This window comes from Haliotis rubra, unplaced genomic scaffold, assembly GCF_003918875.1.
Source record: "Haliotis rubra isolate DU_JTF1 unplaced genomic scaffold, ASM391887v1 Scf249, whole genome shotgun sequence".
In the NCBI taxonomy this organism is placed as follows: Eukaryota; Metazoa; Mollusca; class Gastropoda; order Lepetellida; family Haliotidae; genus Haliotis; species Haliotis rubra.
In genome coordinates, this window is record NW_025766547.1 from 354,786 (window position 1) to 382,275 (window position 27,490).

The 27,490-nt window shown below is 39.3% G+C and overlaps 1 protein-coding gene and 1 non-coding gene across 5 annotated transcripts in view; both read right to left on the minus strand.

The window, feature by feature from the left end:
• The window catches only part of LOC124279263 (polycomb complex protein BMI-1-A-like), a 104,792-nt gene that overhangs the window by 53,941 nt on the left and 23,361 nt on the right, over nucleotides 1-27,490 (minus strand). For all 4 annotated transcript variants that reach the window (XM_046715080.1, XM_046715082.1, XM_046715084.1 and 1 more), the window contains exon 2: nucleotides 3,566-3,683. In XM_046715080.1, coding sequence (XP_046571036.1) covers nucleotides 3,566-3,680 — 115 coding nt within the window. In that variant the 5' untranslated portion in view covers nucleotides 3,681-3,683. The remainder of the gene's footprint in view (nucleotides 1-3,565; nucleotides 3,684-27,490) is intronic.
• On the minus strand, nucleotides 10,597-10,679 carry Trnal-uaa. Its single transcript has one exon. It is a non-coding gene; the product is annotated as a tRNA-Leu (tRNA).

The window sequence follows — 27,490 nt, forward strand, 5'->3', positions numbered from 1 at the left end:
CATGACCAAATCTTGACCGAATCTTAAAACGAATTATGGCCGCAAATTGTTAACCGCAAAATATGCGGAAATTTCTCCCAATAATACGCCAAGGGTTGTTTGTGGTTGGTTGTACCTTCATGCATTATACATTAAATAGATATGTATGAAGTAACCGTCTGTTTGGATAACTGCCAATAATAACAGCAGATTTATTATATCTATTAGACACCTTGTACAAATTAAGTAAGGCAATAACAGTAAATATTCCAGCATAGTACATGATCAGTGTTCGGTCATGATCCTCTGACAAGGGTACTACTGTCTATTCTAAACTTGATATTCAATGTAATGATAACTGAGTAACTTGGTCTTTAGAATATCGCGATTGCTGACACTTCGTGGTTGTGCGCCTGCGATTTGTGCGCCTTCATACAGTGAAACTGTATTTTAACTCATTCCAGTCGTGGCTATTTCTGAACACAATTTCCCATGCACATAATTAAAACGGTTCCAAGACATCTTACTTTGCTCAAACATAACTGGATTTGTGAAAGATGAAAATGACTTAACGATCACCAATGCATGGAGGCGCGTCATTAGGAACCAAAAGAAATATCCCATGATCAATATTGAATGAATGGAAATGAGCCAAGCATGTCAGCTATACGAGAATTATCCCACTTGACTAGCCAAGTGGTTAGTGTGCTCCGTCGGTCCGGAGTTCCGGTTCGATTCTCCACGCGGTAAAGATTTTCAAAGCTAATTCGGAATATCCTCACTTATTGTGTTTGATAAGAATGACAAGCACTACTGCCTTACAATTCTACTTCATAATGAGGACAAACATCATCGGGGGTGAGTGAGTTTAGTTTTACGCCGCACTCAGCAATATTCGAGCTATATGGCGGCGGTCTGTAAATAATCGAGTCTGGACCAGACAATCCAGTGATAAACAGCATGAGCATCGATCTGCGGAATTGGGAACCGATGACATGTGTGAACCAAGCCAGACCACCCGATCCGGTCGTTTGTCGCCTCTTACGACAAGCATGGGTTACTGAAGGTTCATTCTTAACCCGGATCTTCACGGGTCCCAACATCTTCGGATGTTCGTTGACATCAGCATAACTTAGTAGTCTCGGACTAGCGGAACAGCGTGTATTTAGACGGTTGTCTCTTTGTCTGCTAACGTTAAAGGATGTCGGTCCCCTTAACGTATGCAGTCATTACACAGACACAATGTCTCAGGTTAGTGCGGGGTATCTCCTGACAACCGCGTCTTTTATCAGATGGAGCGGTGGGGTAGTCTAGTGGTTAAAGCGTTCGCTCGTGACGTCGAACACCCGGGTTTGATTCCAAACATGGGTACAGTGTGAAGCCCATTTCAGGTGTCCCCTGCCGTGATATTGCTGGAATATTGTTAAGAGCGGCATAAAACTAAACTCACTCACTCAGAAACAGGTCACCTAACCAGGAAAGTGACAGTTATTCTGTGGCGTACGGATCCATATTTCCTACCTTCAGCTTACGGCCCCTCTTACTGTTGAAAGTGGCAAACTGATTCTCATAACTTGTACAACTGATCGTTCGATTCGATTGCAAGACCGCATACACCTGTCACTGAGCGTTATAAACCGTGCTTGTAATGCAGTTTTAATGCATCTGAGTGGGAGGACGAGCTGTTGACAGATACAATGTAACACGTGTTGTACACCAGCCAGCTGAGCGGGCACTCAGCAATACAAGTACAATAGGCTAAACATTTTCAACAATGGCATATCGATTGACACACTTACAGCAATAAACTCTCGCAATGGTTGACACATATTCTGATTTCTGTCCCTGGCTCTGTAGTGGGCGGTTAGAGTGGGGGGTCGGTGGACAGTTGACCTGTCCTTGTGATGGGGAAAGGGGTCGTGGGTATGAGAGTGTAACGTTGAATGGCGGTGATATTGTCATATTGCGTTGAATGTTGCAGACATACTCTTCCTGCGGTGAATATTGAGTGAGTGAGTGAGTTTTGTTTTACGCCGCTTTTAGCAATATTCCAGCAATATCACGGCGGTGGACACCAGAACTGGGCTTCACACATCGTACCCTGGTGAATATCGAGGACAGTGACATTAAATAGCATGTTATAGTTTTAGTTATAAAGCGCTGAATGCTACCTACATGGTGATTTTGCGTTGAATGTTGCGTACACAGTTATACAGCGTTGAATGCTACATACAAGGTGATTTTTTGTTGAATGTTATGGTCATAGTGATGTAGCGTTGAATGCGAGGGACAAGATGATTTTGTCTGAATATTGCGGACATAATGACATAGCATTGGTTGTCGTGAACATCACATACACGCAGCAATGTGGTGACTATAGGTTCGTGTAAGGTCGAGCTGTGTTGAATGTCACGATGGTGTTGAACTGCTTCAGAGAACACCTAGATAGTGATACCTCTAGGGTTGTCAGTTACAGGCAGACAATGAAGATCTGTGGGCTGTAACGCTAAGTGATATAGTGGCTTAACCTACTGAGCACTGTGACTTGGTATTTCATGACACAACGCTGCATGATCGCCAGGTCAAACAGTATGATGCACTTATCTACCCTCCACGTACTGATCGCGTGGCTTCTAGTGACGGGAGCATTCACTTCCTTAAACATTCATGGTATGATCCGAGCTCACATGGTATGTTATGGTATGTCAGTGTAGTCAGCAAGTGGATATACTGTGTGATGCATATCACGCTAACATTCAACCAGGAAAGTTTTACGAAAGCTGATTGACTCTAGTCCTCACTCTTGAATCATTAATGTGAAAGATTTTTCACACACTGTGGACTTTGCTAAGCACGGACATTTTGGTTCTCGCCCAGGTAAGTTCTCTCTGAAGTTGACATACCTGGTCGGTATGATAGGGTAATCATTACAGACTGACACAAATTACAAAGGTTGTGTTATCAACAAACACAATGTGTTGGAGATGAACTAATCGACATATGTTCTAGAACTGCCAACAGGCTCGAGCTAGCGTTAAGTGTGTACACGTTGGAGAGAACTGTTGAAGAGATTTGTGTAGCATAAACAATGTTTAGGAGAGAATAATTAATGATAAACCCAGTCTGTACAGAGAGAGTCCCGGCGTACAGATATGGATCCGGGTGTGCTCGCGTTGTGATGTCTGTACACATATTTGGGTCCGAGGTCACCCACCAAGATTTTTTTGTTAAATATAACAATTCATCGTACATCATCAATTGGTTAACAACGGAACAGTCAATAGATACTTAACGTCCCTTCACAATAAAACACCTGACACAATAAAACATCGTAAAACTCATCAAGTTAAATCCAACAAACAACTCAAGACCTCAATGGTTCTGAGTAAAGGGTGTACACATTGCCTGTATAATAACAAAATACATATGACGGCATCACAATGAAAATGGGGGAAGCCTCCCCTACTTGGGGGGACCGTGACAGAGGTGGGCCGTCAGCCAGGTAATCCCAGCTCTCTGTAGATTGTAAACAACAAATCTGACCTCATTCGCCGTCGCTATAAATCAAAGAAAACTGGGTACTCACACGAATGTAAACACTCCACGATAGTTGTAGCGTCCACTAAGTATCCTCCACACAGGGCACAAAGCAAATGGGGGTTTAACTCCGTAATTCGCATCTTCCCATTCGCCGGATCCATGTTCTGAAAGAGGAAAACTGGTATATGTTTGTTGTTGATGATTCAAGCCTCTACCGAGCTCTGGATGTTGGACTCAAGAGCGGGCATATCGTAACATTCACACAACACGGACACCCATGGCTGTCCGCATTCCGCATTTTGAAGCACACACGATAAGGTTCACAGTGGAGCTAATGACTTCGACTTTCTTCCAGCTCAGCTAAACACGTAATACTCCTCGCAGCTCCGCTCAAGCAGCCAACATTGTTAGACACTGTAACCCCAGTGAGCGACCAGCCTCGTTTTCACGTAGCGGTATGTTGCTCGCCTATCGCTCGCTCCGCAGCGAGAGGCTAGTCTTCGCGAGGTTTTCCCAGGGTAAAATATCGAGTAAAAGCTCCCCTCTTTCAGACTAGTCTTGTCACGTACTTGGCCAGTGTTCTGTTAATTTGCTATCGCCTCTGATCCCCGATCGTTACTGCTGCAGAGCTTTCATAATTTCCAAATCGCAGACGTATGGTACCGTTAGCGACTCTCGCAAAGGGCACGATTTTATTGGGACTAGCGTCATCGATTTTCAAGTACTCGCGTTCGCTTGAAAGCGCATAGATTTGCCTTGAGCTTTTGCAGTCAATAATGTCGAGATACCGATGTGTTTCTGTCGCATTGCTTGGTTTAATTAAAAAGTGCACGAACATCAATCTTCTGAGCGGGGAAAATTCGACCAATGGAGATTAGAGGGAGGACGCCTCATTTCATCGGAGATTGGTCACGGGGCTTTCATGGTGCCAGAACGTCGACTGATTGTCTAAAACCGGTTTTAGTCAATATAGCAATCAGGAAGGTTGGCACCTTTGCAATCATATCATTAAGACATGTTTCGTCATTTAGAGCCCATTTCTGGTGTCCACCGCCGTGATGTTGCTGGAATATTGCTAAAAGCGGCGTAAAACCAAAACTCAGTCAGTCAGTCATCATTTAGATGTAAGGTATACTTCAACAGAAGCCCATCTTAAGTACGTCACAATGATAATTACTTTATCATGATGATGTTGTTTGATGGTGATGGTGACATTTAACAGTTCGTTAAGATATATTATTATGTTTTAAATTTTTGTTTCGCGAAAATTATTAGGAGTGATAGTGCATGTTCTTGTAGCCTCTAGTTTCAGAAGTGTGTTTGTTGTTTTATCGCCGTACTTTCAACGCTATATGACATCGGTCTGCAAATAATCGAGTTTGGACCAGACAATACCATGATCGATATTGTAAGCAACGACCATGACACGTAATCTACAAGGTCTACAATCTACAACCAACGTCGCCTCCTACGACCAGAATGTGTTCCCACCGAGCAATTCCATTCCGATAAATCCAGAAAATGTCCCCGGAAGTGTCCTCATACCCTTAGTTTGCCTTCTACTACGTATATTACTGGTATACTAGAAGTAGGAAAACCAAGTTATGTGGATAGTCAACTTCTTTATTGCAATGAGTGCGGCATTTCGGTGTAGGTACTAACACCTTTATCAAGCAAGTGATCTATGGATAGTCAACTTCTTTATTGCAATGAGTGCGGCATTTCGGTGTAGGTACTAACACCATTATCAAGCAAGTGGTACAAAGAGTTGTAACATGGAGAATACCATTGCAATAACGTAGTTGACTATCCATGGAACTTGGTTTTCCTTCATCCACACAACTTCTAAACTGCCTCTCAAAGAAGATACTAGAAGTAGTTTACTGACACGTGCCCTATCAAGTGCGCTGTCGATTAACAACAGTTAAAAACACCAGAGAGTCGAACTGTGATGTGTGGAATTTACGACTGTCTCGAACTATAAGCTTGGTCTTGTGTATCCTTTATTTAATCATCTGTACCGCTGTGTCGCACCTCGGATAGCTCGGCGTATTTGCTGGTGGCTTCAGCTTCGACACAACGTTATTTGTAGTTGCTGGAGTAGTTGCTGTTGCTGCAGGTGTTATGATAGAAGTTACAGCAGTAGTAGTGAGTTAGGTTCAACAGCGCTGGACAGTGCTGCAGTCGTTTCCTAGCACATTGGTTTAACTTGAGAGGGCAGACAAATGTCAGATACAACAACTACAAATACTGGTATAGTGAGTGAGTGAGTGAGTTTGATTTTACGCCGCTTTTAGCAATATTCCAGCAATATCACGGCGGGGGACACCAGAAATGGGCTTCACACATTTTGCCCATGTGGGGAATCGAACCCGGGTCTTCGGCGTGACGAGCCAACGCTTTAACCACTAGGCTACCCCACCGCCCCAAATTCTGGTATAGAACAATAATCACAATCAAATCGAATCTTGGCCTCGAACCCTTAACCTGTTGAAGTTCACAGAGATGTGTGGCTATTGTCCAGTAAACAACCCTAAACCCTCGGGGTAAGCTGCCATTAAAAGTTCTCTCAGAATATACTGTCGGTGTTCAAAATATATGTCGGCTCCATTAATGACAATACATAAATCTTCATCAACCTGTCCAAGAAAGACGCACATTCTTTCCCAGACCTAATGTATCTCCGACACTGAAAGATTTACCAGACCACCCTGATTACCGAGAAACGATGTCAGCTACACAAACGCCCGTACATACACCAGCAGCATAACGCCATATTATCTTAATAACTTAACTGTTTTATCTGAAAAGCAGATGCCCAATTTCTCAATTACCAGAACTGACATTTCACAAAAACACAGACAGGGCGAAGTGACTCAGTCACTAGTCTGGTCAGACATGGTTCAAGCAGGTGCACTAAAACTTAAACACCGAGTTCAATCTGAACTCGATTGAACGCCAACTGCCGATGCAAAATTGTCTGCCCGAGTTTCAATTTAAGTATGCCATCTTTCCCACTACCACTGATAACCTATTACGTCATCAATTTCTGTTGTTTACAAATGTCCTGTATCGTGCGACTAGATTGGAGGTGTGACGTCTCGCCGATAAACTGAGAAAATAAACGCCCCACGATATATCATTGGTGCTCATTGGAGCCACAGGCCATTACGCTGGGGTAAATGAATGTCTGCGGTTTGCATACACAGTTGGCTTAACCACAAACCACATATGTGGCTCCGCGTAGGAGGTCATAGGTTACAAGCTCCGCCACCCTGAATTCCTCACCGCGATAATAGGCAGCGCACAATAGTGTAATAAGTAGTTGACTGCTCACTGACCCTGTAACAAGAGTGCAGAGAGCACTGAGAAAATATCGCTACAGTTAGATAATCATTTAGTCCAATTTATTAATAATTATGCAAACTAGCTCTGCAATGATGACGCGACAAAAGACTATAGATTTTATTCCTTTATAGTACTTTTATAAAATGTTTGTAATCAATGTAATAACAATTTATTACTTTCTCAATCGATTTTAATCGTCTTATCAAATGCGTGTTTAAAAACTTGACTGTCGAATGAAAAAGCGGTATGAATTCGTCTACATAGTACTGTCAGTTAATGTTATCATTATCGAAATTAGAAACGCCTGATTCGAAGAGAATCCCAGACAAGCCCAACTGTGACACAGATTAAGCTCCGCACAGGTCCACATTTCTTGACTCTCAGTCACTAGAAACTGAAACACCCTTCCCCATGACGTAACGAACACGACATTCATGCTCTGTATGAGTCTACAAAATTCCAAACCAAATTCGAAACAATACACCCCCATTACTTGAATGCTGACTTAACTGCCCCTTTAAGATCCCGACGCTGGGACGCCCAATGCCAACCAGCAGCCGGAGTGCTAAACTTAACCCAGTATAAATATTTCTTAGACCGTGTGACAACGTCGGCAAAAATGTCATTATCCCAAACGCCTCATTAAACACACCGCTGCTATTAAACCCTAATAAAATATAAACATTCAGTCAAACTCAAAACGAAATTTCTTCTTTTGTGGCAGCTACGGGAATAGAGGTTGAAGCGCTTTCGCTTCGTTTCTCGCAATAATTTTCACCACGCATGATCAGTGAGCAATTAAGGCACGTGACATCCTTGTCGCCATTTTCAGATTCTATTCTCAATTATAAAATTGTAAAATTTATTTCAAAAGCGATGATCACTATGTTCGGGACCATTAAAATCCCAAGATTGTCGTAAAATTGATTGTTTGCATCAGGAAGCGCAATTATCTTAAAGACCCGTTTGCCAATGTTTTATGCAACTTATTTTGATAAAATTAATAGCTGGTATCAATAATTTATGTTGGTTTGTATCTCGCGGCTGTCTGAATTTTCATTTTCATTATAAAGACGTCTTTCGATAAATACGGTAAATGTCATATGTTTCAGACATATACGAAAATATTGAATTAACGAGAGCAAGTTCGTGAATTGGAAATATAACATATGATAGCGGAATATGTTATTAAAAACACGATGGCTGTCTCGGATATAATGCCCAGCTGATTAATGTTTATCTAGAGATACTGAAGTATAGACGATATTGGCTTCCTCACAGAAGGACGGGAACCTGTTTTATTAATTACAATATTAATGTACAAGAGATAGATATGACTGCCGGACAAAAGAAAAATAAATGATAATTTACCGAAAATATTGCAAATGATAAAAACGAGAAAACGTCAAACCGAATGCAAAAAACTCAACCATGTTCCCCGTATCAAATACACGTATATCGAATGAACACTTTAAACATTGGTGCATATGATGTATTGCCCTGTGGTATATTATTAATACCAGGCAGAAGAAATGAATGATAAATTGTCAGCCTTATTTTACTGATCACTGAATACAGGACTGACTGACTGAGTTTAGTTTTACGCCGCTTTTAGCAATATTCCAGCAATATCACGGCGGGGGACACCAGAAATGGGCTGAATACAAGTAGAACAGCTTTTCGAACACATCGCTCGAGAACATAATGACATTAAACCGCATATAACGAAATTCGAGGTGACTTTAATCACTTCGTTATGTGCAAGTTTTTTTGCGTAGAATGATCCCTCGTAAGCCGATATTCGTAACATCCGACTTCAATTCAAATGTGACTCCATAAAACAATCTATTTTGTTCACACTATATTTTAATTTATTTACATCATACTCAAGTTTCTGCAGTGTAAATATTGTATATTTTTAATACATCTGAAATATTGATATCGATATGAGGCTTCAGAACAAAATATAGCATTCAGTTACATGATATCTGTACTGAAAGACGTTATTTCTAATAAATGAGTTTTCAGCAGCGACTGGATAGCAGCTTTGTATGTAGTTTATATATATATGATTAACCTATTAGTAAGAAATACATCTTCGCAGAAATTTGCCACCTTCCCTTAAACAGATGAATTCACCGAAAGGAATGAATTTCCGAGAACTAGTTTTACGTTTCATTTATTTCCGAAATTCGTATCAGTCATTCATTTCCGAAATACGTATCAATGTCATTCATTTCCGAAATACGTATCAATGTCATTCATTTCCGAAATACGTACATCGTCATTCATTTCCGAAATACGTATCATCGTCATTCATTTCCGAAATACGTATAATCGTCTTTCATTTCCGAAATACGTATCGGGGCGGTTTGGTAGCCTAGTGGTTAAAGCGTTCGCTCGTCACGCCGAAGGCCCGGGTTCGATTCCCCACATGGGTACAATGTGTGAAGCCCATTTCTGGTGAACCCCGCCGTGATATTGCTGGAATATTGCTAAAAACGGCGTAAAACCATATCAATGTCATTCATTTCCGAAATACGTATCATTGTCTTTCATGTCCGAAATACGTATCACGATGTGTTATAAATTGCAGTTTTGTACGACAGAATAATTCCTGATTACCTGAAGAAAACAAAAAACCGGGGAAATAACCAATAGTTTATTTGAAAATGTTCCTTGTTTTAGAAGATAGGTGAGAGGGGAGTGGTGACGCTGATTTGATTGTTTTTACTTTCACGAGAGTCAGAAATATCCACGAATACATGTGTACAACACAGGGTGTACTCTAAAGCTTAGTCTGTCTCACAGTCCCTGAACCACATTATTTTCCCTACTGCCAAGCCCACTCTGCAGTGCTAAAGCCCTAAATAAAGCAAGTCTAGATTTCCTCAGGTTCAGGAATCTGAATCTCTGGTCTCCCTAGGGCTCCTTTTCAATATAAATGGGCTTGTTTGTTACTATCAAAATTACATATATTCAGAGACTAAGCCTTAGTCTATCTAAAGCTGTACTGAATAAAATACCGTATGCTACACAGATAACGCCGCTGAAGAGCTAACATTGTCCAATTGACGTACGTCGACAGTGACATAATCTGACGTTGTAGATTTTTGTGTGTTACAGATGTCCTAGATCACGAGGGATTGTTCCTTCACGGGCATTTTATTCAATCATCCTGTCAACTCTTATATTGATGTTACGTTCATATATAATGTTATTTCTGCATCTTGCCGACATTGATTTATTATTATTCCCTATTCTGCCTTTGTAATATTGAACTCTGTTGCCTCAAATGCGTGGCTATGACTTTCAAATCCAAATTACAGACGAATGCAAGGAAGATCAAATCATATCAGTACATAATTAGGTGTGAACGAACCTAGAATTAACATGGTTAATGAAGCATTAAGACCGAATGTGAATTTGTTGTCGGAAACATTAAATAGCATCACTACGTTTGCTCCATGCGTGATGATACCAATCTTTCTCATTGTTTTGGTTATTTTTCTTCAGGCGAAGTCATAATTCAATCAATTTAGCAGTAAACACAATTTGCTCGCCCTAGGGATATTTTAACAAAACGCTTTGATTATCACAATGTACAGCCTTTCCAAGCTGTTAGTGGTTTATGACCCTTTAATTCTGTATTTCAAGCCCGTCGACCGTACAGACACCCTTTATTATGTCAAATGCATCTGCACATCATGTAAAATAAGTAAAAAATATTAGCACGGGTGGGGTTCGAACCCACGCGGACATACGTCCATTGGATCTTAAGTCCAACGCCTTAACCACTCGGCCACCGTGCTGCCGTTGCTATATGGGAAATTAGGCCATAACATGCTCAGCCACATATGCGAGCCTGACTCAATCGATAAACTCGCTTGGGTCTGTGACTTGCTCTTAATAGAAATGTAAAAATAGAACTGTGCTGTTGGCTATTGTATGGGGAAGTAATATATCGCTGTTGTAAGTATACACATCGCGTTTAATTATGGATCCTCACAAGGGAGGCGATCGTTACAATCCTTGCCTATTTAAACCAATTATAGCTATATATCAGACATTTTCCAAAGCGTATGTAGTTACCCTAGGTATACTGTACGTTATATTTCACTGGTTTGATCTCTGTAACAGTAGTTATGTAAGTAACAATCGAGACTGATGAGATAAGATCGTAAGGATTAGATAGTAAAGTGACTGTTTTATTAGCGTCTATGGCGCCTTAAAGTAAGGGGCAGTGGGGTAGCCTCGTGGGTAAAGCGTCCGATCGTCACGCTGAAGACCCGGGTTCGATTCCCCACATGGGTACAATTTGTGAAGCCCATTTGTGGTGTTCCCTGCTGTGATATTGCTGGAATATTGCTAAAAGCGGCGTAAAACCATACTCACTCTAGCGCCTTCCAAGCAGTTTATGTTGTGGACTCCCTAGGGAGCTGAGATATTTAAAAAAACTGTGTGCACACTGACCGGACTTATGATAAATCTGGATGCGGAGCACTTTATACGCACGTTATTAATAATAAGAAATAAATTGAAATGGTGACTTTCGTAACGGTGCATTTTGTTTATACGGTTAGATTTTGGTTTGACAGTAATTCAAAGATAAATTTATTCTGCGGCTGTATCATTAGAAACTATGTCAATAACCTTTGAAATAACAGGTATCGTTGTATATGCCATCCAATTGCGTAGTTCACTGGATCCAATTGTGTTGATCACTGGATTATCTGGCCCAGACTCGTTTATTTTACCACAGCCATATATGACTGGAATATTGCTGAGTGTGGCGCTAAACAAACAAGCAAACAAACAAACAAACAAACAAACAAATAAGCCATCTAGGTTGCGTGTATCTCATTACATTTACACAAATAATCCGGAGTCTGACGCAATGGGTTACGCATGTTTTGTTACCATCCTGATATCATTTCGAAAATTCAAAAAATCTCACTTGATGCTACAAAAACTACGCAACACCAGGTCAGTTACTACACATCGGGAAAGTTTACTGAGACGAACGTGTTTAATTGACAAATGTTTTAGAGAAATTGGTTTAGATGATACTGGTCGAAAATAAACATATCTGGCGATGATGGGTTGTGTATAACCGAAATATTGAGAACCATTAAAGGCGCTCCGAAAGATCATCATTTGCACAGGGGAGACACATCCCGGACTAATACTTCTGAGCGGTCGACAATATAAGCATGTAAGGAAAGGAACTACATTGTTTTGCCACCAACTTCGCTTCCGCTTTCTTTAAGCAAATATTCTCAAATTGATCCTCTTTGGAAGATATCGGCAGTTACAATCACTAAATCACGCGCTCAGCACGTTCTAAAAGGTCACGTGTCGGTAGCGCGTGCCGATAAGAGAACACATTCAATAGGGAGCAATCTCACAGACACCCCTTCCAAATAAAAGAGGCTGATAACACCGACACAATCTCTATCGAGGCAGTATACACGTTTTCGGTAGGTCAGATAAACTAATTCCTGCAATATGTCCAAACAAACCCGCGAGTGAGAGACATCGCGGCCATCTTGACAGCTCCGCACCACAACGCATGCGCATTAACGTGATTGGAAGCAGATGGTTTGGTCAGCCGGCTCTTGAATTTGGTTTTGGACATGACAGCGTCATGGTAACGGGTGCACTTGGCCTGATTGGATGGATCGCTGTCTTTTAGAAATTGGCAATAATCATCCAGGGGCTGTAAACAGAATCAGTTCTAAGAACGAATAATTAACAAAATCCCCTGTCCACTGCAACTTAAGCCGAAAACTGTCCATTTTTATTCATGAATGAGCAGTCTGTCCAAACCGCTGTTTTTAAGAAATGAAATCTAACGGTATTCTGGGCCTGAGGATTCATTCACATATAATTATTCTTCTGATGGTAATCCTAAGCTTGGATGTTCATATCTTTGTCTGTTTATGCTTGCTATTAGTTTCTGCTTTTTGTAGAACTAACTGTATTTTTCTGGCGCATTTTGTCCACGCAAAGTTTTAAATGATTCGTCAAATTAAGCCCGAGTAAATTTTATTGCAACAGAGATAGCTCCGCAGATTAGGAATAATGACATCTGTAAAGTGAATAGCCATTAAAGTAATTACACAATTGTGATGGTGGCTAAACATTAAACAACAATTAATGGTTACTATGGTGATACGGGTATCACATGTTTAAGTTGGCGGTGTTTCGGTGAATGTTTCGAGTCGAATGACGTTTTGATGACGTCTTTTTTGGTTGTGTTGGTCGTAGTTGCGTTTCAGATGTTTGGTATTCAGTGTTCCGTGGACAGCGGCGGTTTTTTCGGTTAGATAATGTTCCGATTTTTGCAAGAAAGGTATATATTTTTTTGTTAAAGTCGCATAGAATATATACTCATGGAAACGAATAAGGGAACACATGAAAGTACAAGTGTTCCTTTATTCTTTTCCAGGATTCTTCACAAACTTTCTACTGCACTGTGGGTGAAATTCTTGAAATTAACAAAGGAACACTTGTACTTTCATGTGTTCCCTTATTCGTTTCCATGAGTATAATTCACCCGACAGTTTAGATGCCAAAACAAGTATGCTACTTCGGGAGACTCATACAAAGAACTCGAGAAAAATGATATGAATTAGTCGTCACCAAATGAAAGCAAAATCAAATCACATCGTTTTCAGTGTTCATCTCACGTTGAAGAAAGACTTTGTATTAAAACACCGATACAATTGATATATGTTAACGTGTCACACGTCCATGACATCACACACGCTTTCAAACGCAAAAGGGAACGTCTTTCAGTATAAGTGCCTCTCGCCTTTCCCAGCTAAAAGTCCATTTAACCCTTCAGTTGACACGATAAATTTCAAGCTCACAAACGAGACAAATTCTCTGCTGTGATGATAAAAACTTAGCTGCCACTGCAGCTGAAGTCGCGATCGGGTCCAAGGTATTTAGGAAAGTGAAATTGGTATATACTACCAAGGATAATAGAAGATGTGTCACTCAATGTCTCGGTCCGTGCACATGCCATCAACCACCAGTTTCATTAACCAGGTTCATACAACCACGACTTCAACAAAACACATTTGTGCACTCGCTAATTTGTCATACGATACGTTCATCAATGTATCATTTTCTGAAAAAGAGCGAATTAATATATTAGCATTTTAGAACTGCAATATTATATGACAGTTTATTTAATAGGCGAACCATTCACTTGAATTAATCATTTTTGCGATCTCTACGAAGACAGCGGATGTGGAGGTGAAGACACGACAGATAGACAGCATGTTAAACGCTTGACTGGACTGGGAGTACTGCAAGGTGCTTGTATGCCTCCGTATTTATTGGCTACTTCAGCGTCGAATTACGATCTACTTTACAAAGAATGAAGTACAGTTGCTCCGACCACATTAATACAGCCTACAGGCTTGGTATTTGTAGACATGGTCTGTAGCTTCCGTTTATTGTCAGATTCCACTAGACCCTAATGTCGGAGATAGCCGAATGTCACTGAAGGGGTATTATCCCGTTGGCTCCAGTGAGTTTATTTTGCATCGCCAAGATTTCAATTAGTTGCCGCTTTATGTGGACTTCAATGTAAGTAAAGGTGTTTGAAATATATGTGTGGCATGAAATGAAAGATGGTTTTGACAACTTGTACATAAACTTACAGAATGTGACAATTGTGAATGGGCTGTCAACTGCGTTTTGTAAGACAGAACGGTTGATTTAACTGGTTTGTGATTGCAATAAGGAAGATAGATATACGTACATTGTCCCGTCCGGGATATTATTATTTTGTTATTATTCAGCAACACTGTAATACATATGGCATGGACCCTCTCTGAGCAGCGTGTCATAAAACTGTGTCATTGGCTCTCAGGTGGGTTATTTTGTTTATTAATGTATCTTAAATTTATTTAGTATAACTGTTAAAATATAGTTTTAATTATGATTTGAGTGATTTTAAAAAATCTTATCATACTATATATAATCCCCTTACAGTCAGAAACTAGAGAATCTAGACTTGCCACGTTATTTAGGTTTCTTTGTGATTTTTTAACATGTTTTCAGTTCTGTTGAATTGGTGCGAGTGTTTGAGAATGCTGAGTACATCGTTGAGGCAAGAATATATTCAACACCAACAAAAGGAATAAAATATCACATTTTCCAAATACCTGAAAAAATATTGAGTATTCTTGATAGGTTCTGAAAATGTGGCCAAAATCTCATCTTGCACATATAGTTTAAGTTTAAGCACGTAGTTTTGACACACATGCGAAATTATTTAAATTGAAAAACAATTATTTGGTCAGTCATCAGAATTGTTAAAAAAGATTAGAATAGCTATGGACCTAAGGGAACATAAACAGAAAGGTGTGACTTTGTCTGAAGGTATTAATTCATGACAACATACCAGTTTTCTTCGGGGATTATACTAAAGGCAAACACAAGTACATGTAAGTAACATTGCTCATAATCAGGTTTATCCTAAAGTTGAAACAAAAAGAAACAAAGCCCTTTCCGTAATCACAGAAAATCTAGCTAATACAGGATTCCATAGTCCGATTCCGGCCATATCATCAGAACGTGTCAATTATCAGATGGGGATGGTGCCAGGAGACTTTTACCAATACTGATTTCCCCTCCATTTGTTGGTTATAATTCTGTACTACCAGGATAATTGTCACAATTATAGGAATATTATTTCCACTTATTTCTTTCAATTTAAATCGATGTCATTACGCCTCTCATTATGATATAGAAGCGCGGGAAAGTGTTGCGCCTTCTTTGTAAGCAGTGTATTTATATTGTCTTGAAGTAAGGTGACGGGGCGGTTCCAAAATAATGGTAAGGTTAACGATCGGAGATTGCCACTGAAAAAGACAGATGCATTCCTCCAGCATATCTCTTGTTCTTCAGTTAGATAATTACCGCCAATAATATGACAAACGAAAAAAGACGCGGAAATTGATTTCAGTCCAACAATGGGGGTCATTACCAGCTTAGTAATGAATATTGATGAGATGGATTTTGGCGTTTGGCGTTCTCCTGCCCTCGTGGGGGGTCCCAGGAGAGCCAATCAGCACACGGGGGGAACGTGTACATATTAGCGTTCATTATGGCGAACAAAAGACAGAAATTCAATCAAATAAATCAAAGAGAAAATCACTCAGTTGTCGGATGTGGAGTTAATTCAAGATAATAGAGTTGAACATAATAAACTAAGTATCCCTCAAAGAATTCCTTTTAGAGAATCCAAAAAAATTAGAAATGTATGACATTCTAATTTTTGTATGTTGAATTTTCAAATATTATTCGTGGCTTTAAAAAAAAATGCTTACTACGAGAAGAAGCATAACTATTCCCATTATTTATATTTTTTGGTGTTTATTAAATACATACATTACGATGGCTGCATGTATTTCTGCGTAAACTTCCAACGATATATCTGGTTTTATACAGCAATTTTATATAATACTGTATATCTGTACAGCCATAGAATTACTTCATTACACTTTTCAATGTCCATCTCCTTGAACTTTGTTATGAAGCTTGTACAACCAGCTGATGCCTGTTCGTACCCATGTGATTGTACCCATTATGCTGGAATAAAAAAAAAAAAAAAAAAAAAAAAAACTTCCAACGATATTAACGGTTCTTATATAGCTTTTCTTTAGTTCTCTAAGGTAAACTATCCACAAATCAAAGTGTTTTATGCATTCTTAAGAAAACCATAATCCATCAAGTGAATTAGTGATATTTTTTCGATTTTTCAATATTTGTAAAAACGGACATTTATGTAAGAAGCGAATATCTCTTCAGACTTCAACACAGTCCGCTGACGCTGATCGTTCTATTTCTATCATTCATAACAAAAGCAAAACAATGATAATAATAACACATCTAAGAAAAGCAAGATTTATGGATTTATGGCTGTCCACTTCTTTATTGTGAATAACACGACGTTTCGGAGTGTATGCTTGCTCCCCTATCCTAAACACATATATACATTATCGTTCATCGACATGGCAAGTCCACATTCTTGTCGTTATTGCTGTAATATTGCTGAAGGCGAAGCAAAGCTATACCCATTCTTTCCCAAATGTCAACAGCTAAATATTGTGCTCAAATAGTAACCATTCCATCGTCTATCTAGTCCATAATTCGCAATGTGGCAACATGCCAATATATCTCAATGGAGAAATTTGTTTTAAAGTTTCTAATTTTGTTACTTCCGTCCCCACACTCAACAAAATACCTGCACAAATATACAGCCAACGCCCACAACAAACACACCCCAGCTTCCTTCTCATCATATACGAAGCCAACTGCTGTAGGCTTTTGTTATCAACTTCGACACACTTTTCGTTTCGTTTGTTTACCCTTCCGGGTTGGGGCCACCATGGTGGATTCAAAAGTTTGCACTGGCATATTTACTCCGAGCTAAGAGACCTCTAATCGGTAAACACTTTCTTTATTCCCCTTCCGAATTAATTCATTGTCCACATTCCACAATAAACCGACTGAGACCGGAAGAGTATTTTTAAAAACTCAGGTAAAGAAAAAGAATTGCCGTAAAAAAACATAGTCGTGTATGTTCACACTCAAATATTGCCTTTCGATTTCATATAAAGATACCATTTCAGAAGATTATATCAAAACTTGATTGACAAAGCAAACCAGTATACTCAGAAGCAAAAGCCACAGGTTATTTTTTTAATACTAGTGTATATATATTGATCATAAAATAAATATTATTTTATTAGCGGAGACTCTTTGATCTGAGTATTTTTTCAGAATAATCGGAATATAGATATTTGTTTACACAGTTTATATACGTGTTATGACGGTTTGATTACATGGTTATTATGCAGCATTTAACATAATATTGAACATCATGACGTCACAAAGATGACGGAACAATTTGTTTATGAAATCGACAACTTCTTTATTGCAATGGGTGCGACGTTTCGTGTAGATGCTAACACCGTTATCAAGCGAGACTTGCGACACGTCCCATTCATTACAATAAAAATGTTGTCTATCCATTAAAAAATTGTTCCTTTTCATCATACCAGCTTCTAAATGCCATTTAAAAAAGTCACCAAGATGGCTGCAGTGAAGAATTGTGAAGAAGGTATATAAATGTATGGCCATTTAATACATGTCTAATAATTAAAACGATCAGTGACAAGAAGGGCAAGCTTCTGTTCATGTCACCGTGGTGATATTAACAAAATCGACTGAGTATTCCAATTACACCTTAAAACACTATTCACGTATACAGTCAAATACATGTATTTACTACCATTATAATTCCTTTGTATAATAACGTCATAACATGTATACAGTAAAATCTGTCTAAACCGGACTCGCGAGGTACGAAACGTTTAAACCGGTTGCCACAGCGGTTTGTGCAAGATACATGACAAATTAACATGATACATTCGGGACAGTCGGTTAAGCCTTATATTGGCATAGAGTCGGATGAGTCCTGATTCCATACATTAGAACCAACCATGTGATAGATGCAGAAAATGGCAACAGCAGTTCCCGGAAATTCAGCATCACGTTTCTGAATTATTTTGGCGTGAAATGTTCTTTTGCGGAAATAAGTGCAATTTGCAAATCCAAATACGGCAGCCATCGCCGCTGTATCCACGACATGAACGACGCCACAATACTGCGTTGTTGTGAAGTGTTCTGTTATATTAGTTCAGAGTTAAGCATTCGGGTGTACTTTTAATCCAGACCTACGCAATCCTTAGCGCATCTGTATCCACTTGCTATTCTGTTTCCCGTCGGACATTAAAAATAATATAATCTACGTTCAGAGTATTAATTTGTAGGACGTCCTGTCGAACCAATTCTCGGACTTCACTGCCAATTTCCTCTTCGTCAATGTCAAATCCTTATCAATCATATTCATAGTACGCCCCAGCCTTCAGACAGAAGCAATCTGAATGCCAATCTGGACTCGTGAATATAGAAATTAACAGGTTTCAATAGAGGAATTGTCAATAGCACATCCATTGCTTGTACATTTCACGTTTATTGACGGCCGCCCTTCTGTGAATTAACAGGCGGATGGTTTATGTCATGTCGATTTCAGGCGCTGTTTAACACGAGAAACAGACACCAGTTTCATTATCAACAGTAATTGCGTCCGTTAATTAGCCGTACGGAGTCATCTATTCTTCATTTATCGGATAGTTTTCTAGCATAAATGTGGTTATTTGATGGAATGTGTAACTACAATACGTCAAATAAAATGGTAATTGTGAGGAAATAAAAACTAGGCTTTTCTAGCCTTGTACATTTACAGTTTAGTTGGGCATTTCGTCACATCGACATTATTGAAGCCATATAGTGACGAGATCAAGTCTGTATTCATAAATATACATTTCTTACACACAAACTATACCTGCATTTAATACAATTCACATCGTTCTCCCCTCAAACCAATGAACCAGCAGTGTAATGAGCAGTGTGACGATTTCAACCAAGGACATCGCTATTCGTATTTTTAATCGGACAGAAAAAAATGTCTATCAACGCAATTTGAAATACATTGTTATGTATTGATTTCCATTTTATCGTAACAATTTATTACAAGTAAACAGGAAATCACAATTACTGGCAAACCTATTATCTGAGCCATTCTACTTTTTACAGTTTTCTGAACACAATTCAGCTGCGTTTACAGAACGACTTTAATCAGCAAAAACTATTTTTCAACGAATAAAGTGAGAGCGTAATGAGCTGAAACGACATTGACACAAACAAACAAACGCACTTGTACCTGGTTCCGATCGGAAGTGTTTCCGATAAGCTGAAATCCCTCGACAGTTCTCCGAGTAGAAATCCATATCAATAACTCCAGCATAAGAGCTCGTATCACACTTGTCGACTGTTAGGTACACACCATCTCCAATAGACAGCACAGATCAATACAGCTACCTTTGTTGGTCGTGATGCACTCGACACAGGGAACGGTTATAACAACAGTTCTACGAAGGGCCCAATAATGACAGATACGATTTGTTATAGGGTTAATTAAATACGGCAACAATCGAGTTAACGCGAGTGTTTATTCGACGTTGTAAAACAGTAGTTGATGTTCTCCCCAAGGGTAGTGTAATCTGATAATGGGAATATAATAGTGTATGTCGAAGTACCCGTTTTTGTTTATATAATATGAGCGCGTTACGTGTATGTTTATTTATTGTCCAGTTCCTCTCGGGTGGAGCTGAGACAATAACTCATTGTACAGAGACAACTTTCTTGAGTAAATGAGTGAGTATGGTTTTACGCCGCTTTTAGCAATATTCCAGCAATATCACGGCGGAGGACACCAGATATCGGCTTCACACATTGTACCCATGTGAATCGAACCTGGGTCTTCAGCGTGACGAGCGGACGCTTCAACCACTAGGCTACCCCACCGCCCCAACTTTCTTGAGTGTGGGTTACAACGTGTATCGATAATTGATTGATTTCTCGGCGATTTGAAAACGTTTTACTGATTCATATAAACTAGGCAAAAATCTGTAATACCTTCTTTCTAAAATGATTAGCACTGGCTGAAATGTGGTTACACTGTCTTTGGAAACTTTGTTCAGGAAACCACCTCAGGTTTGATGATGCTATTTTCAGAACGATGCCTTGACACAATATTGTCACTTTGAAAAATATGGTTAAAAGTAAAGTTTATATGGATAAATATGATATTGTACTCGTCCAATATCTAATGCAATCTCTGATTTAAGACATTGCGTTTTGAAAAACTAACTTCAGACAGATCAAAATGCGAACCGACAGCACGCAGGAGGTGCGTATGCCAAAATACAAACATTCTTAAACTATAACTGATTTTAAAACCATTTTTTAAGAACAGTTTTCTTCGCACCTGATGGGAATAAATAACTCGGTGTTTGTGAAATGGAAACTGGCAGACACTTCAAAGGCAGGAGATTAAAGGCGTTCACAGAGGAACTTCTTCCACATATACATCGTGTTCAGACGTAAACAGCTTTGAACTGTTAGCAAAGCTTTGGAAATGAATGTTTTCGTTAAAAAACTGTTTTGTCTGAATGTGTCCGTCTCACGTTAAGAGATTGAGATTTGTTAAAAACGCGTTTCCATGGAAATACTCCCACTTGCCAACAATAACATAACGGTAGCCAGCCACGTGGTGCCAGAAAGAGGATTATTCTGAAGTGTGCCAGAATTCTTTTATCGCTCAAGTAATATAGAGATAAGACACAGGTAAACTGTCGGGCAAAAGTAAGTACACCCATGTTTGACGGCGGCAGAGAGGGACACAAACACGAAATTGTTATTCAATGGTGAAGTATTTGATACGGGTATCACTTATGTATTTTCAACTTATATTCAGCGTAACGGCGACTGTTTCCATCAAGTCTAGGAACATTTTGATAACGTTTGTAATTTTTGGTCAAGTCCGAGTTTCTTTTTGCCGTTAGTTTAGATGCCAAAATTTGGCATATGACTTACAGTTTGATTCTACCATTTTAAAACATCAGCAGATGAATCAGAGTTTGAGATGGAAATTTAACGATGAATTCCGAAATGTTAATTACAACGACAAAAGGGAACCATTGGTACTAGAATCGCGGTCGATGGGAATGTTGAAGAGAATCGCTCGCCAATCGACGTCAAACTGACCGCAGGCAAGGAGAACAGTCGCTTTCATTTCACCCATGAGCGTTAGACACACGGAACAACTCCAATGAGGATCATTTGCTCGAACAAAAGTGTCTAGTCGTTAGTTAATGTTATCTCTTTGTTAAAGAGAATCAGCCACGAAATGACAGAATTTTAACAGAAGCCACATCATGATGCCACAACAGATTATGGAAAAAATGTATCCACGCAGCTACCAGTATGTTTGTGTACATATACGCCGAAAATAAAGTTAAGCACTATCCTTTCTGTTTTCATACAAGAAATCAAAAGAAATTAACGAACAAACGATTTTAGACGGCTATAATGTGTTTGTCACGACTTTGGCTATTGAAACACAAAGTCTTTAATTTGCGGTGTTCCTTAATTTGTTTTGAGTAGAATATTATCATTCTACGCGTACATTTTTGAAACATTTAAGCATGAAACTGATATCATTCAATAAATGACTAAAACAGCACAACTACTCGATCACTGGCAAATGATGTCTGTCCGTTATATAGATTAAGCTGTATTGGGAGATTAATGGGTTTCAAGAATGTGATCTTGTAGTGGGAACTATACAATTAACGGGGGTTGTACTTTTCCCAGGTGTTTATATCTCGTTATTTTGCACTAAACATTCTTACAGGCAGAATATGTAGAAAATACAAATACAAAAGGAAAACGTATGGTCCTGAGACATAGCCTTGTCTGAACCCAACTAAGAGGCTAAGCGTTCCCTCTTTAATCGGAGTCCTGGGTTCGATTCCCAGTACAAGATGCAGTGGCAGTCGTCGGTGTTCACGCACTGACTTTAATGGCGTATTGAAAGACGTGGGTCAACCAACAGCAGCTCACGTAAACCTACCCCCATAACTTCAGCTTCCAGCTTCCCATGAAAGTATCAAGGAAGTGAATTCAGTAACCGATATAGCCTTCGCTAAACACTTGGCATCGCTGTTGGCGACTGCCCAAGACTCGCTAGCACTCACATCAGCATAGAACTGCGGTTTGTTAAACAACTGCGGCACCACTTGGAATCGTTACGTCATTACTACAGCATAATAGTTTGTTTATTGGAGTATTCGTTTAACACAGATAGAGTTGTACGAATAAATAGCCGGAATGGATGTTGTTTCACGTGGCCCAGGCTTTCTAGCCAGGCGAGGATGTCATTATGTTAGCGGGACTAAATATGCGGTGTTAATTCCGTTTCTTTGAAGATAAGCACTGGTTTTATCACGTTCCAGCGTCTTTATCTCAAAGATGCATTAAGTGCAACGTTTAGTGAATGACAGTGAAGAAATTATATACCGCTTTTACATAAATGAATTATATTACGACTGGGACTCGTTGATGTCTCCTTCAATAATATATATGGCCAAATATATTCTCAAAATGGCCACCATGGGTTTTGTAGAACATTGGAGGATTAGTGGCAAAGGGAAAGGCCTTGTTAAAATGACGGGAACTCGACAGCTATACATAAAATGGCACTTTACAGACCTTTGGAAATATATGGTCTGTGGTCCGTAGAGACGTGATCTTTCGTTATCATTAAAGGGATTATTTACACTGGGAAAACACTTCACCTTTATTTTCACATATTCCGCACTTGCATGCATCTTTAGGAAATATATGTCTATGACTTTGAGCTCAGTATAACGGTACATGTGCATGATTTGACCGATACCCGATGAACAGTCGGTGTATTTCCCTAAATGAGCACAAGTACTGGTTGATATGAGTTGATGGTGAGTGAGTGAGTGAGTATGGTTTTACGCCGTTTTTAGCAATATTCCAGCAATATCACGGCGGGGGACACCAGAAATAGGCTTCACACATTGTACCCATGTGGGGAATCGAACCCGGGTCTTCGGCGTGACGAGCGGACGCTTTAACCACTAGGCTACCCCACCGCCCCAGAGTTGATGGTAGTGAACGGAACAATAAAGAGCATATAATTAGGAAAATAATTAAGCATCGTGTTATATAAAATAAAATAAAATAAAATAACATTAAATAAAATATGACATGACACAGTGAAATAACGCACAGTCGTGTATTGCGGAGCCCTGTTTATCCGTACGGCTCCGTTTGAAGTTGTCCGGATTACCGGAGGTCTGGAGTAATGAGTCAATGTTACAGAGTAATTTCCTTTGACTGCTTTAATGAATAACCAATGTAGTTATGTTCTAATGCACGGCCATTGATTCTCCACAGCCTCCATACAGTTAATGTGAATTAAAACACAATAAATCTTATCGACATAATTATATTCCTTGTGTCCCGCTGGTGTTTTATTGCATTAGCATCCACCGGCGCAGGAAAATGTCGGTATATCATAAAACACGGACTTTTTCTTATATATAAAAAGTCAACGCCAGGGAAACGAAATAAGAATAAATATCCAATAGTTTTATCACCCGTGCAAACAATTATTTGCTGTGTGAACATTTACGAGGGCTTGAGCGGGGCGGGTTTGATGCTATGTTGAACAATATTTAGTTACTGGTTTATCTCGTGGCTAACGTCCCTCCCACTCATGTAATTCCTTGTAAACGGTATCCCTCAACAAAACACTTGAAGGTCACGGTGACCTCACTAGTATCTCGCTAGGTCAAATGTAAATGTAAGAGTGAGTGAGTGAAGTTTTACGCCGCTTTGAGCAATATTCCAGCAATATCACGGCGGGGGACACCAGAAATGAGCTTCACACATTGTACCCATGTGGGAATCGAACCTGGATCTGTAACCAAACCAGTGGTTGATGGCATGATCAAGTAGCAGTGCCGTTTGAATACGATGACCCAATCTCTCAGGGTCATATGGGGATGTTTATCTGGACGATTTGCGTTCATAAATCGAACCACGATTAAACTAATCCTGATCTCCGGCTACTGTAGATACTCGAGGTATTTCAAATTTACTCAGAACGATACCCTTATGTCCACGGATATTGCAAGCATCTATGCTTCTTAGCAGCGAATTTCTGCTCTTATAGTAAGAGTGAATGAGTTTTGTTTTACGCCGCACTCAGCAATATTCCAGCTCCATGTATATGGCGGCGGTCTGTAAATAATCGAGTCTGGGCCGGACAATCCAGTGATCAACAGCATGAGCATCGATCTACGCAAATGGGATACCATGACTTGTATCAAACACCCGATCCCGTTAGTCGCCTCTTACGGCAAGCATGGGTTACTGCAGATCAATTCTAACCTGGATCCTCTTCTCTTGCAGAGAGACAAAGTGATGCATGATTAACATATCATTTTTAAGTGTTTATAAAGTCAGTAAAAGTCTATCGTGTCAGTGAGTTGTCCGTTCCAGACCGACTTTCTATCACGGCACAGCCTGGTCCAGACGTACTATCACTGGATTGTCAGATCCAGACTCACTCTCTGTTCTCGGTTCGATGTTTTACAGGTCAGCGTGGTATGACAGGCGTATTGGTTAAAGGTGCTAGGCAATAAACATTTTAAAAAATCAAATTGTATTAATTTACATTTTAATCAGGAATTCTTCAATGAATATATCATGTTAGGAACGTTACATGACATCTTGGATTGGCTGTAAAGGGTTGTCTCCCCTAGGTGTACTAGGATCCATTGGTCGTGGTTTCCAATACCAGGAATTCGAGCCTATTATGAACCTTTTGTTAGTCAGTTTTGTTTAGTCAAAATAGAGGCATTTGACCCCATGCCACGTATAAGATTTACTGGATTAATAAATAGACGATACCATGTATCGCCGAACAAGGTGCTCCTCTTGTAAAATCTGGGGAAAAAATGGAGAAATATATCATCAATCAACTTATAGGTTTATGCAAATCGTATACCATGTCCAACTGACACTTTCCTATGTGCTTATACGCAGAGGCGTTTCAATCCGCCAACCATGGATGATTATTTTGGGACCTCTCGCCTACTTTAAACAAGCCACGTGCGAAATAACTTTAATACCAAACAATCTGGCTTCTTGCTTTCCTTTGAAACCGAAAAAAGCCATACCTCCAGAAACAGGACACTGTGCTATCACCCGCTTGTAAGCTCCTTACACATCGCGAACTCATCGCGACTCGCGTGGTACTTTTCTTGTTATAGAAGCAACAAACATTGATTTTTTTATCTCGGCAGTTCGTCTCAAACAGCTGTGCGAGATTGCAGCTTCTGTGTGTTGGGCTGGATCATGAGTGGGAGAAAATTACGCTAGAACGATTTTATCAAGCACCCACACATCTTTATGTTCAGAGTAAATATACAGAAACAAATGTCTCGTTGATAACCAATGTCCTAGATGCGGCAGGGTAAGATCAGGTGTCATGGCGGCCTCTTCAGGAGATAGTATAGATTTCTCTATATGAAATTAATGAGATAATATATGTTTACATTTTCATGAACTATATATTCGATCCATAATGATATTTTGTATTTTGAAAATATCAGTATGGGTGGAAATAAAAATAACATGAAGTTTCAACATTTATTCATTTTGACATAAATACCATATAACAATATTCCATATAGAAACAAACATCAAGTATTACTTTCTTCATGACATGCTTTAGTATGGCTGCACTAATCAAGTTTTATTGATCCTATTTAATACACAACAAATAATAGCATTTTGTTTAAATAAGGAAGCACTATTTTGTGACATACATAAGTTTACAGCAACTTTTCAAATTTTACTGATATTGACATGTTTACATGTTTACTGATATTGACAAGCACTATAGCGTGAACTACTTTCAATTCAAGTTCGCTACATTCTAATGTTGTGGGCAACACTTCGTAGGACTTACTGACTGACTGAGTTTGGTTTTACGCCGCTTTTAGCAATATTACAGCAACATCACGGCGGGGGACACCAGAAATGGGCTTCACACATTGTACCCATGTGGGGATTCGAACTTCGGCGTGACGAGCCAACGCTTTAACCACAAGGCTACCCCACCGCCCCTACTTCGTAGGAAGTCTATACACAGTCTGTTAGGGTATGTTTGCACTTAAGTTCAAATTTCATCAAGCTGACATTTTATCAAAGTCAATTTTACATCAAAGTGAAAAATTCATCCAAGTCAAATTTCTTTAATGTCAAAATTTCAATATTTTATCATTTTCAATATTACACCAAAGTCAATATTTCAAAGCCTGGGTGAGAATTGTAGTGAAAATAACTGGGTGGGAATTTTCGTAGGTGGGAATTGTCCTAGGTGGGAATTGCCCGGGTAGCATTTGTCCGGGTGGCAATTGTCCGGGTTCGGAATTGTCCTGATTCCCGGAAATTGTATGTGTTTACGGTCACATATCTGTCGTTGGATTAATGAATGAATGAATGAATGAATGAATGAATAAATGAATGAATGAAAGCTCAGAGAAGCCGTATGAAAATGTAATATCATATATTTCTACTGACTATACTTGATCAGTATTCTAATATGATGAATTGTTTCTTGGTATAACAAGTATAGATTGGCTTTTTTCTGAACTGACATTAATAGTGATAAATTTTCTGACTTTATCAGAAAACGCATTTTAATACCTCCGCTTTCAAATAAAGCGCACCGATATTCCATGTCGAAGTCCAGCAAGGATAATCTACTGAGACAGATAGTACTGAATTGGAGCCAAAAAAACTCGCCTCAGTACCCCCTTAAAGGCACTATATATCACACAACACTTCTCTAAAAAAAATTAATGCATTTCTCTCAATAATACCCCCACCCCACCCCAACCCCATCCCCAAAATAAATTAAATAAAATAAAATAATAAATAAAAATAAATAAAATGAAAACAAATAAAAACGTATATAGATTACGATATAACATTAAAAAGTTCGAATGAATTAATGCAACGCTGCATTAAATCGACTCTCGCGCCCTCTACCGGCCGATCATTATTTCAAGCGAGACCCATATTT